Source organism: Impatiens glandulifera, chromosome 7 (genome assembly GCF_907164915.1).
Source record: "Impatiens glandulifera chromosome 7, dImpGla2.1, whole genome shotgun sequence".
Classification (NCBI taxonomy): Eukaryota; Viridiplantae; Streptophyta; class Magnoliopsida; order Ericales; family Balsaminaceae; genus Impatiens; species Impatiens glandulifera.
This window is the reverse complement of record NC_061868.1, coordinates 2,386,822-2,398,800: the sequence shown is the minus strand read 5'-3', so window position 1 is coordinate 2,398,800 and position 11,979 is coordinate 2,386,822. Positions and strand designations below refer to the sequence as shown.

Sequence of the window (11,979 nt, the reverse complement as noted above, 5' to 3'; positions counted from 1 at the left end):
ATTCTAGTTGTATTATCTTAATAAAACCTTTTTATTTTGTATTAATCAAATTTATTTGGGTCACGATTATATAAAAAACTGTAAAAAAAATTAAAAAAATATACTACTTATACAAAGATGGTGTAAAATTAACATATCAATATTACATTATTGTGAATCAATTGGTAAGTATTTTGCATTCTTCCTTCTTTTGACATGCATGTATCAAGAACCCAATGATCATTGAAACCAATCCTCTCAAATAATTATTGTCCTTGACAAATACCAACTAATAACTTTCAATAAATAAGTAATTAAGAAATCATTATAAAGATAAGTAACCCTTTTTAGTGTAATGAAACATGTTTTATAATTATTCCAATCAGTTTGTAGTGTAAAAACCATTTTTTATCTTGCAATCTTTTTTCATTCGACATATTCTAAACCAAATTATACAAATAACCTTTTTTCGCGCATTCTTATTGATTTTAAAGTTATATTTATTCATCATTTATGCAATATTAATTGCAATATTTTGACATTGAATATGGTAACCTAAATGACTGCAATCTCAACATTGTAATATTCTTGTCACCTTTTTTTTTTTGTTAAGATTGCAACACTTGCCATGTTTTACATTAAATATATGCAATCTTACCATTTTTATTCAAACGTTTCTTCTTTTGATTATGTAATATTGTCACATTTTGATAGTGCATTCTTATCAATTTCCAGCATGCAATTTTGTTTGTCTTTTCACATGTCATATAATCAACTTTCATGATAGTGCAATATTTTATATTGTCAATATGCAATATCTATATATACACTTAATAATATTGTAATCTCTTTGACTGAAAAGCCTATTTGAAAATAAATGTTTTCTCTATTTCTTATATAAACAGGTTAATTAAATTATTGTTTAGTATAATTATGTGATTTGTTTAAGAAAAAATTAAATTTCTTAATTTCTTAAATCTTCTTTAATTTTATTTAATCTCTATAATATTAATTTTCTTTCTTTCTAATTAATTGCATATCAAGATATAACAGAATTTAACCAGATAAAGACCAAAAAAATTAAATTGAATCGCTTTAAAATTAATTAATTATCATGTTCTTAACTTTATAAAATAATGTTTATTAATTTTTATTTTTTACCTAAAAGATATCTCAAGTTTGCATACAAAAAAAAATGAAACGAGATTTTATATATAAGTTTACACAACAAAACGATTTTACTTTGTAATATGCATGTTATATTTCTTTTTGAAGATTTTATAAATATTTTAATTAACTAAATAAGTTTCTTAAATAGAGTTGTTTCAATGTAAAAGTTTACACAATTTTGTTTTTTAAAAGTTAAATATTTAATATTTGGTTCATATTAAAACTGTTTAAATTAAAGTAAAGATGTTGAGTGGTGTAGTTAATTAAATTTTAAAAAAAATTATTTAAAAGTTTTTGGATTAGTGTTGATTTTGAGAAAGTGGTAAAAAAATTTAAAAGTATTAATATATAATAATAATAATATATTTTAGTTTAGTTTAAATATAAAGTATTTAAATAAATTAATTATTGATTAAGTGATTATATAAGGTGATTGGGCTCATGGGCCTATATTTTGTAGCCGTTACACTTGGTCAACTTGACATTTGACTTTATGTTGAAAATAAATCTTTACAGTTAGAAAAAAAAAACTTTACAGTAAGTTCATATTACTTGTTTGGTTTGTATAATCAAATAATTTAAATTCACATTTAAAAGTAATAAAATTATGTTATAAATTTATCATTATTATAAACTAAAATAATCATAATCCAAACAAGTCCTTATATATTGCAATCCAATTCAAATTGTTTCTTCTTCTTCATTAAGATATATACATCTCTCTCCTCTTTGTACACATTTCTCTGAAGAAATCAACAGTCATGGCGGCTGAACTTCTATTTACAGAAGGAGAAATGGTGCTTCAAAAAGGTCTTGGTTATCCAAAAGCATTCGCTAAGCTCTGTAAAGATCACAGCTTTAATCCGTACTTCCATGGCCCTCCATTCACTTTCATTCCCTACCCTCTGCAACAAATTGAGGTAAGTGTGAATAGAATTTTCAAATTTGATCTCAGATCAACCGAACAATTTCATTTTCTTTAATTTTCAGGAGAAGGAATTCGAGGAAATGTTTCCAATTATCGATCCTAATGCAAAACCCACAATGAAACCCAAGATTTTTGTCAATCTCATTTGGAAGAATCTCAATCATCTGGGGTTTAATTCTCTATCTTTGAAAAGCTTTTTCCCCGTTTCTTTTTCTTGCTTTCTTTTATCTCATTCATGGTTGATCATTTCAGGAACGCCGGATTCGACCCGGATAAGTTCAGGGTAGATCCGTATGGAAACGTACTGTATTACCATGCCGATCCTGCTTCTCCTCTTGCTTGGGAAATTGACCATTGGTTTCCTTGTTCAAGTATGTTTCGATAATAGGGTTTGGATTAGATTTGAATATGAAAATTGCAGAACTAAGAACTGTTGAACAACTTACAGGAGGAGGGATGACTGTTGCAAGTAATCTGAGGATTCTTCAATGGCAGATATGTAAGAAGAAGAAGAATACTTTGGAATTCTTAATACCATGGTGGGATCTTCAAGTGGGTATCTCCATAACCCAGTTTTTATCAATCTTTGCTTCATCAAATTCAGATTTCAGGTATGGGAAAACCCTCCACATTTCTATCTAAACAAATATTCTGTTTGTGATTGACATTAGTTTGGATGCCTGGATCTTGATTAACAGGAATAGAGCGTTTTCATGGCTGTTTATGGAAGGAGCAAATCAAGAACTCAATGTTTCACAGACGGTTGAATCCCATTTGTTTCCCCAGCATTTCGATGAATCAAAAGAAAAAATTGGTCTCGCCCCAGCTGCTGTTGTCTTGACTCGAGGAGAGTTCAATGATACTTCCGTTAATTCTCTTGATTTCAATAGACGGCCAAGATCAAACTCTCCCATAATGGGTTAGTTTGAATATTCCATTCTTCAATTTCTAATATTGTCTAGTTTGATCAGAGTACAGAATTTCAGTTCCATTTTGTTAGTAGCATAGCATAGTTCAAGTTTTTTTCTTCCTGTGATAGAACTGTTTTATTGTAAAAAGCTAAAAATGTACATCTGGTTTGGTTTTGTGACAGGAGCCAGAATATTGAGATCGAATTCGTTGAAGGAGAAGGAGAATGAGAATCCATACAAAGCCATTGTCATGGCAAGAGATTCTCTCCGGCATAAGGAAGCAGCTGAAAATATGCAAGTAGAAATTCAGAAGCTCGACAATGACATGAACGAATTGAAACAAATAGCAGAGGAGGAGAAAATCGCCATACAAGAACTAGAGCTCGTTTTGATCAAACGGAGAAGAAGGGCCGAGAAGTGCAGAAGGGTGGCAGAAGCTCAGTCATCGCACAGAATAATGATCGAGAAAATGATTCGAGATTCAATGCATCAGTAAGAAACAAAAACACAAAAAAAAAAAACAGAGAGTATTTTTTTATTTATGAATCTTTTGTTCATTTGTTTTTACAGGAGTGTAATTTATAAGGAACAAATGAGATTAAATCAGGCTGCTTCCAATTCTCTAATGGCTAGGCTTGAAGCTCAGAGAGCAATTTGCGATTCATCTGAGAAAGAACTACTCAGGAAATTCAAACAACGCGATGAGCTAGAGAAACAGATAATGCATGATCATCATCTCATTTCGGAGCAGACTAGAAAAAGATCAAGATTAATATCAGATAACGATTCTTCTTCTTTAATTGAAGGCAATGATCATAATCCGGTTCTTTACCTGCATGGAGATTCGTCCAAGACTCTTTTGCAGAATGAAGAATCCAACAAGGCCATTGTCGAAGATGAAGAGATGAGAAATCAACGTGGAAAAGGTAATGTGGAGAAATGGCTAAAGATACTAATGGAGAAGAAAGAAGAAGAAATTGCAGAAAACCTAATTCAAGATAATACAGATTGTAACCAGTTACAGAAAGATGGCATTCAAGGTGAGGAAGAAGAAGAATGTTCTTATCCAGACAATATTCAAAACCCAATTCAAGTAAATGCAGATTCTAACCACCACCAGCAACAGCAACAACAACAACAACAACAGAAATTTGACATTCAAGGTGAGGAAGATGAAATAGTTGAGATTGAGCTGAATAAAATTCCATTAAAGAGAGATTACAAAGAAAAAACAGGAAGATTAAGCTTTGATGATGGTAATAAGGATGGAATAAACAGAAAGGAGAAGAAGAAACTGTTTGGAAGGTCTGAAAGTGCCAGAGTTTTCAGAAGAGTGCCGTCTTCTCCTTCTATAATGGAAAGTATGAGAAAAGGAGTTGATTTCATTAGAAAGAAAACAATAGCCATTGATGATAATAATGTGAAAGAAGATGATGAAAACCATGTTGCTGCAAAGAGAAACTTCATTAAGTCATCCATTAGGACAATCAAGAAGGCTGTCAAGTTCTAAACAATAATCTAATGCTCTTATACTGATATATGTATACTTTTTTTCTTTTTCAGCTAAGTTTATTGGATTGTTCTATTTATTTATTTATTAGGGATAATTATGCAAGGCAGATAATACGGGAAATTGGATGAAATGACCCTACAAATAAGGCTATTTGCATCCGTGGTAATGTTTAATAATTTTTGATCTGATGACCACTTATTTTTTTTTGACGATTTTACCCTTTTCGCGTAACGCGAAGGGACTCCGCGTTTCGCGAAGTGAAACGGTATTGATATATATATACTCAAATTTTTTCATTTCTCTCATTTTCTTTCTCTCTCCTCCTTTCTTTCCTCCGGATTTTGTCGCCGGCGGCGTAAACTCCGGCGACGTCGACTATTATGAATGAAATCTACAAGATAAGAAACCTAATCCCCGAATCTATGTTTATATAACAGATTTATGTTCTTATTTGTATTTCTTAATGAAACCCTAACCCTAAATATGTTCTTTTTGGTGATATTTGTTCATATTGAATCATATTTGTTCATATTGGTTATATTTGTTCATATATGTTCATATTTGTTCATATATTGGTTTATTAGTTCATATTGGTTCATCTTATTGATTGTTCTTTTGGCTGTGATGATATTTGCAGATGATATCGTTTCTGCTAGTTACTTAACGAAGCGTTAAGTACTTAACGAAGCGTTATGTACTTAGCGAAGCGTTAAGTACTTAACGCTTCGTTAAGTACTTAACGCTTCGTTAAGTACTTAACGCTTCGTTAAGTACTTAACGCTTCGGCACGCGCGCGTAGGAAGACGAAGAGGCGCGCGTATATGCACGCGCCATACCATATATTTTAAAAAATAAAACATTTGGACATTCATTTCTTTCCCTCTTCTATCCTCTCGATTCCTCTCTCTCTACAACCGTCTCACTGAAGAACACATTGACAAGGCCGATCTTCCCGTCCCCCTCGTGTCCTCCCTCTCTATCATTTATTCCCCATAAATCTCAGGTTAGTTTTATTTTGGTTGTTGCATGTCTTTTTTTGGTTATGGGTTTTCATATTTGCATGTTTAGTTTTAGGGTTTTGGCTGTTTCAGTTTATTTGGTTAGGTTTAGCGTTTAATGTTTGTTTCTGGTTATTGATTATTGCATTATATTTGCATGTTTGTTTCTGGTTGTTGGTTATTGTTTCTGGTTTAGGGATTCGCGAAGTACTTAACGAAGCGTTAAGTACTTAACGCTTCGCTAAGTACTTAACGCTTCGCTAAGTATTTAACGCTTCGTTAAGTACTTAACGCTTCGTTAAGTACTTAACGCTTCGTTAAGTACTTAACGCTTCGTTAAGTACTTAACGTTTGATGTGGTCTATGTATATGATCTTACATTTTTGTTGTTGTTCCTTTTGTAGATGGCAGAAACCACCGTTCCTGATTTCCCTGGACGGATTTCTTGGAAAAGCGCCCTCTGCCTTAAGAAGATTGTAACGAAGTTTGAGGAAATGGATCTTGTGGAGAAGGTGTACAATACCCAATTCCGATATATAGTCTCTGCGCCAGTGTTGCAGTTCTCAGGAACTATTGTACATCACATGTTGCTTAGGAGGGTAACCTCAACCTCCAAGGAGATTACTTTCAATATCAATGGGCAAGAACTTGTGTTTGGTATGAAAGAGTACGCCTTGGTGACGGGCCTAAACTTCGGAAGGTTTCCTGAGGTGAACGAAGAAGAATGCCGAGGTTGTCCACCTCTGTTGGTAAAATATTTTAAAGGGAAGTCGAGTGTAGTAATGCAAGACTTGGAGACTGCTTTTTTGAGATGTAGAGATAAGGAAGATGCCTGGAAGATGGGGCTGGTATGCTTGATTTGCCTGTACCTATTTTCATTTGACCCAAGGAGGGTGGTATTTGCCAAAATCCTCCACATGGTCGAAGACGAGGAAAGTTTCCTCCGATTTCCTTGGGGGAAAGTGACCTTTAGAGCCACCCTCAAGGGTTTGAACAAGAACATGAGACATCTCAGTCACAAATATTATAAGAAGAAGAAGAAGAGTACTACTGATCCTTATGCTCCTTTTGCTTATAACATTTATGGGTTTGCACTGGCATTTCAAGTGTGGACATATGAGGTCATCAAAGGTTTTGTTCCTAAATTTGCTAGAAAGAATGAGCTTAATGATCCTCTACGCCCAAGGTTGTTAGTCTATCATTCCAACAGGAAGAACACCTTGATCGAGATAAAGACTGTCCTGGAGACAACGGATCTGACTGAGATGGAAGAGTCCTCCATGGAGAAGAGGTTATACAGTGGTGAGGACTTTGAACAAATAGATGAGTCAACTGATGAATTTTTTGAGGGATTTACAGAAGGGAAGTTAGTGAAGGAGGATTATGATGATGAAGAGGAGGGAAGTGAACCTGAGGATGAACATGAAGAACCTACTTCCAAACCAAACACCCGGAAGAGAAAGGCTGCGCTTAATCTCAAAGAAGCCGTAAACCTGAAGAGGAAGCTTGCTTATGAATCTAGTCCTGCCCACATTCCTAGCCCTCCATCCGCTACTAGTCCTGGATTACCTCCAACATCTTCTGTTGGATGTAAATGTGAAGAGCTGAAAGAGGAGGTAAAAGCGCTGAAGGAGGAACTCATCAAAGAGGTGAAGGAGGAGCTCAAAGAGATGAAAACAGCTTACGAAGAAACTCAAACAAATCACAAGGCTTATATGAAAAAGTTGGTTGTTAGTATGTGCGAACAGTTATTAGCCAAATCCAACCAAAGGATGGCCACGTTAATTGTCAAATTAGATAGTATGGAGGAGGAGAGGAAGAAGAAGAAGAAGAAGAGCAAATTGGAAAAGAAGGGCAAGACTGAGGTAAGATGAAGATACTTATCGCTTCGTTAAGTACTTAACGCTTCGTTAAGTAATTATCTTTTGTTGTTCTTAACTAACCACACTGTTGTTTTATTTTTGCAGGAAGGGAATGTGGAGGAGATGAAGACGAATGACATGGAGATGAAGGATGGGAAGGTGGAGGAGGAGAGTGAGAAGGTGGAGGATATAACTGAAGTAAGTTTTACTTAGTGAAGTCAAATGTTGTTTCGGGAAGTAAACGCTGACCACACTGTTGTTTTCTTTTTGCAGGATGGGAAGGTGGAGGAGATGATAACGAATGAGATGGAGATGACGGATCGGAAGGTGGAGGATAAAACTGAGAGTGTTAATGTGAAGGTGGATGGTGGGGAGATTGAGAACGATGTGAAGGTGGATGGTGTGAAGGTGGAGGATAAAACTAAGAGTGTTAATGTGAAGGAGGATGGTGGGGAGATTGAGACTGATGTGAAGGTGGATGGTGGTGAGACTGAGAATGATGTAAAGGAGGATGGTGGGGAGATTGAGACTGATGTGAAGGTGGATGGTGGTGAGACTGAGAATGATGTAAAGGTGGATGGTGGTGAGACTGAGAATGATGTAAAGGTGGATGGTGGGGAGATGTTGCTCTCCGATATGATGCAAGAAATAATTGAGAAAAAGAAGGATAAGGTCAAGGTTGAGAAGGTTGAGAAGGTTGAGAAGAAAGCCAAGGTTGGGAAGGTTAAACTCAAGGTTGGGAAGGTTGAGAAGAAAGTCAAGGTTGAGAAGGATGCCACGGATGGGAAGGATGAGAACGATGGGAAGGATGGGAAGGATTCGAGGGCTGGGAATGATGAGAACGATGATGATGACTTCCAATTATACAACACTCCACCTAAAGGAGTAGTTCCCAAAAAAAGAGTGAGGAAGCAGAAGAAAGATGAAGACTACACCAACCCTTCTTTGTCAAAACAGCCAAAGACGAATGATCCATTAACTATCAATCCCCTTCAAAAATTTGATGATGAGTTGTTGGTTCAATTACAGAATTGGTTGAAAGATGAAGCTACCAATGATGAGACAAAGACTGTGTTTACTTGCGAAGCACGAAAGAAGTTGTTTGTTAGAGTTCTAACAAAGTCCACATGGCTTAAAGATCCTGTAAGTCTTGCATTTCATATTAATTCTTTAACTTATGAATAAGGTTTTTGATATATGCTGCCTTTTGTAGGAAATCGACGCAGTGTGCCACTTGTTGCGCAAAAGGATTGAGCAATATCCCAAGACATATAAACATTGTAAAGTATCAATAGGGGATTGCTTATTAGCAGATATGATGAGGCGAGAGTACCCGAACTATAAAAAAGATCCTGAAAATTTTCCAATATCAGACGTCTTTTCTCAGTACTTCTGGGGAGCGCCTCATAGACATATGCCAGAATGGCCACACGTAGACGATATTTACGTGCCTTTGAACATTGGCAACAAGCATTGGGTACTGTGCGTCGTTCGTGTACAAGATAATCACATTGACGTTTATGACTGCGACTCGAGTATTTATAGGAATCTCGATCCATACATGAGACCTTTGTGTGAGATGTTTCCACGAATATATGCAATGGGAGCCAGTGATGCTGAGCTAAAACGGTATCCTAATTTCAATTTCCAGAAACTGACATATAAAAGGTTGCCACACCCAGTCAAAAATGCAGTCGCCAAAAATGGGGAAGTCTCTAGAGCAGAAGAAAGTGGGGATTGTGGTGTATTTATGCTTATGCACATGGAATACTTGACTGCTGGTTTAGGTGTAGAGAAGGTGACTTCCAATGAAATGGACTTTTTTCGACAAAAGATGGCGGTCCGGTTATTTCATCAAATTACAGAACCTTAGTTTGTATTGTAATCGTTTATTGATTTTTGGATAGAACTTGACTTGTGCTTATGTATTCTGAACTTGTATTACTTTTTGGGTAGAACTTCAACTTAAGTTACATTTCATGTTAACATATTTTTAGTTTTAATGTAGTCTGGTTTGTTGGTAGTCTGATATTTTAAAAACCAAAGAATTGAACATATAAATCAATGTACCAAGTAACTAACTTAAACTCACTTAAACCCAGTTTTACTTAACGAAGCGCTTAACGAAGCGTTAAGTACTTAACGAAGCGTTAAGTACTTAACGAAGCGTTAAGTACTTAACGAAGCGTTAAGTACTTAACGAAGCGTTAAGTGCTCCTACAGTAAGCAGATAAACTAGATACAACATACAGATTACAACTTATCCGATTACAACTTATCCGAGTTCAACTTATCCGAGTACAACTTATCCAAAACATAATACAACTTATCCAAAACATAATACAAATTATCCAAAACATAATACAACTTATCCAAAACACTTATACAACTTATCCCAATCCCAATCAATCTAAAGGCTCATATTGTTGAGATGATGGCTCGTGCTGTTGAGAAGATGAGTCATGATGCTTAGATGATGATGCTTTTGCAGTAGATGGAGCAGGCATGACTGCTTTGCATGTGGCCCTATTATGTCCTAGTCCACCACATGAGGTGCATCGTCTCGGAGCCTTACGTACCTCACCTTGAGATGACCTACGCTTTGTTTGTGGACGCCCTTTCTTAACCTTCACGGGTGGTTTTAGACATACTCGTTCCTTGATCATTTCGGGAATATCCCAATCGTCTTCATCACCAGCAGGGTAACATGTCTCCGCATATGCATTCATCCAAGATTCAGTTGTGTAATATCTGTAAGAATGGAAAATAAAACGATTAAACAATTGGTTAAATAGATTGAACATGTGAGCTGAATAATACCTTGAACAAAAGTCATAACAAACCAAATTGCGGTGACGGGCAGCAGCCATTGCATGAGTACAAGGAAGACCAGAAACTTCAAATACCCTACAAGTGCAGTTCATGTCTTTCAAATTGACTTTAAAATGAGACTGATTGTCATGCACATAAAACTCGAATCGGTTAAGCGATGATACTGTATAGAATCTAGCCTTCTCGAATCCCTCACGTAACCACTTTTCATATGTTGGAGATAACACTTTTCGGTGGTTGGACGCTCTTTCTCTTCTCTCATTAAACCAACCTTGTATTGTCACTCTTAAATACTCCGCCATTGAGGAAATGGGGTACTTTCTGGCTTCCCTGCTCTGACTATTAAAACTCTCAGCATAATTGCTTGTTAGTTGATTGTATCGCTTACCGGGGAAAAATGCTCTACTCCATCTTTGAAATCCAATTTCTTCCAAATAGGCAGCAATCCTATTATTTTTAACCCTTATCTTGTCAAAAAAACGATTGAATTCGTGGACGGTGTACGCACGAGAAGCCATATCAAACTCCATATGACAATTATCAGTTTTGAATTTCGCGTTGATATTCATCTTTATGTGATATGTGCACGCACCGTGGTATGCTTCTGGAAAAACAGCACATAAGGCATTGGCGATGCTTGGGTGTCTATCGGATACGAAGACGAGATCATCAACTAATCCAATTGCTTCTCTCAATTTTTGCATAAAATAAGTCCAAGAGTTATTATTCTCTGAATCAACAACTCCGAATGCGACAGGATATAATTGTTCATTAGCATCTAATGCAATAGCCACCAATAGTTGACCTCCCACCTTGTGCTTAAGAAAACTGGCATCAACACACAATACGGGACGACAAAATGCTTTGAAACCCCTAATAGAGAGGCCTAGGGACATGAACATATACTTGAAGTGCCCGAACTCGTCTGTTTGGATGTCTGTTATGGTACCAGGATTATGCTTCTCCAACATGTATAAGTATGAGGGTAATTTTTCATATGAATCCTCAACCGTTCCTCGCACCGCCACTAATGCCATTTCCCTAGCCCTCCAAGCCTTATTATAAGTCAAATTTACCCCATAAGTTGCCTGCATGTCTTCAATTATTTTCTTAGGCAAGTGATTATGGTGATGGTCCATATACTTACTCTTCACGCACTGCCCAATAACCCATGCTGGTGTTTGCATTTTTTTCTCTGGCCTAGATAGAACTGAGCATGAGTGTTGTTGGTCGAATTTCCGGATCTCAAACATCTCAGATAATTTACCTTTCACGGCACGCAATCTCCATTTGCATTTCTCATCCAAACATTTCACATACCAAAGATGTTTTCTTGACTTCTCCACCTTGATTCAAAATGATTAGCCATCGCATATTTATATAGCATCAGTTGTAGTTCTTTTTTATTTTCAAACAAGGCACCGACTTCCAATACAGTTTCAGTAGTTAACGCCAACGCAAATGAGGGGTCTGTCGGTGATATGTCTGTCGGTGATATGTCTGTCGGTGATATGTCTGTCGGTGATATGTCTGTCGATGGTGTACCAAATGATGATCTTCTTGCACTACATGGTGTACCAAATGATGATCTTCTTGCACTAGTAGGTGTACCCGTTGATGCTCTTCTCGCACTATGTGGTGTAGGTATCGATGCATGCAAGTCCTGAGTAAGTGGGATGTGAGGCAAAGAGTTATCTCCGGCTTCATTACTTTCAACAAAGACCTCCGAGGGTAAAGCTTCTGGTACAATTTTCTGAGTAAATTGTGGGAGAATACTTTCTTGAGT

General features: G+C 36.2%; 2 protein-coding genes across 3 annotated transcripts; both read left to right on the top strand.

The window, feature by feature from the left end:
* The first annotated feature begins 1,893 nt into the window (after nt 1–1,893).
* On the top strand, nt 1,894–4,573 carry LOC124910219 (SUN domain-containing protein 2-like). 2 transcript variants are annotated; one of them, XM_047450837.1, is made up of 8 exons: nt 1,894–2,069; nt 2,140–2,246; nt 2,330–2,448; nt 2,526–2,688; nt 2,776–2,996; nt 3,171–3,480; nt 3,559–3,914; nt 3,996–4,573. In XM_047450837.1, the coding sequence occupies exons 1-8, from the start codon at nt 1,911–1,913 to the stop codon at nt 4,496–4,498; spliced, it is 1,938 nt and encodes a 645-aa protein (XP_047306793.1). In that variant the 5' UTR covers nt 1,894–1,910; the 3' UTR covers nt 4,499–4,573. The 2 variants fall into 2 exon arrangements, with proteins under 2 accessions (XP_047306793.1, XP_047306792.1); XM_047450836.1 differs by having other exon boundaries at nt 3,559–4,573.
* Nucleotides 4,574–5,903: 1,330 nt separating this feature from the next.
* Nucleotides 5,904–9,295, top strand: LOC124944907. The gene is made up of 8 exons (XM_047485255.1): nt 5,904–6,074; nt 6,876–7,364; nt 7,635–7,721; nt 7,770–7,967; nt 8,049–8,186; nt 8,391–8,504; nt 8,575–9,159; nt 9,269–9,295. The coding sequence occupies exons 1-8, from the start codon at nt 5,904–5,906 to the stop codon at nt 9,293–9,295; spliced, it is 1,809 nt and encodes a 602-aa protein (XP_047341211.1).
* The last annotated feature ends 2,684 nt before the right edge of the window (nt 9,296–11,979 follow it).

What these genes read in the sequence shown, in the direction of transcription:
- LOC124910219 (XM_047450836.1), top strand. Translation starts at nt 1,911, where the DNA reads ATGGCGGCTGAACTTCTATTTACAGAAGGAGAAATGGTGCTTCAAAAA. An exon ending in AAGAATCTCAATCATCTGGG is followed by an intron (nt 2,247 to 2,329) that starts GTTTAATTCTCT and finishes TGATCATTTCAG; the next exon opens with GAACGCCGGATTCGACCCGG. An exon ending in TCATCAAATTCAGATTTCAG is followed by an intron (nt 2,689 to 2,775) that starts GTATGGGAAAAC and finishes CTTGATTAACAG; the next exon opens with GAATAGAGCGTTTTCATGGC.
- LOC124944907 (XM_047485255.1), top strand. Translation starts at nt 5,904, where the DNA reads ATGGCAGAAACCACCGTTCCTGATTTCCCTGGACGGATTTCTTGGAAA. An exon ending in AAAAGAAGGGCAAGACTGAG is followed by an intron (nt 7,365 to 7,634) that starts GTAAGATGAAGA and finishes TTCTTTTTGCAG; the next exon opens with GATGGGAAGGTGGAGGAGAT. An exon ending in CTGGTTTAGGTGTAGAGAAG is followed by an intron (nt 9,160 to 9,268) that starts GTGACTTCCAAT and finishes ATTTTTGGATAG; the next exon opens with AACTTGACTTGTGCTTATGT.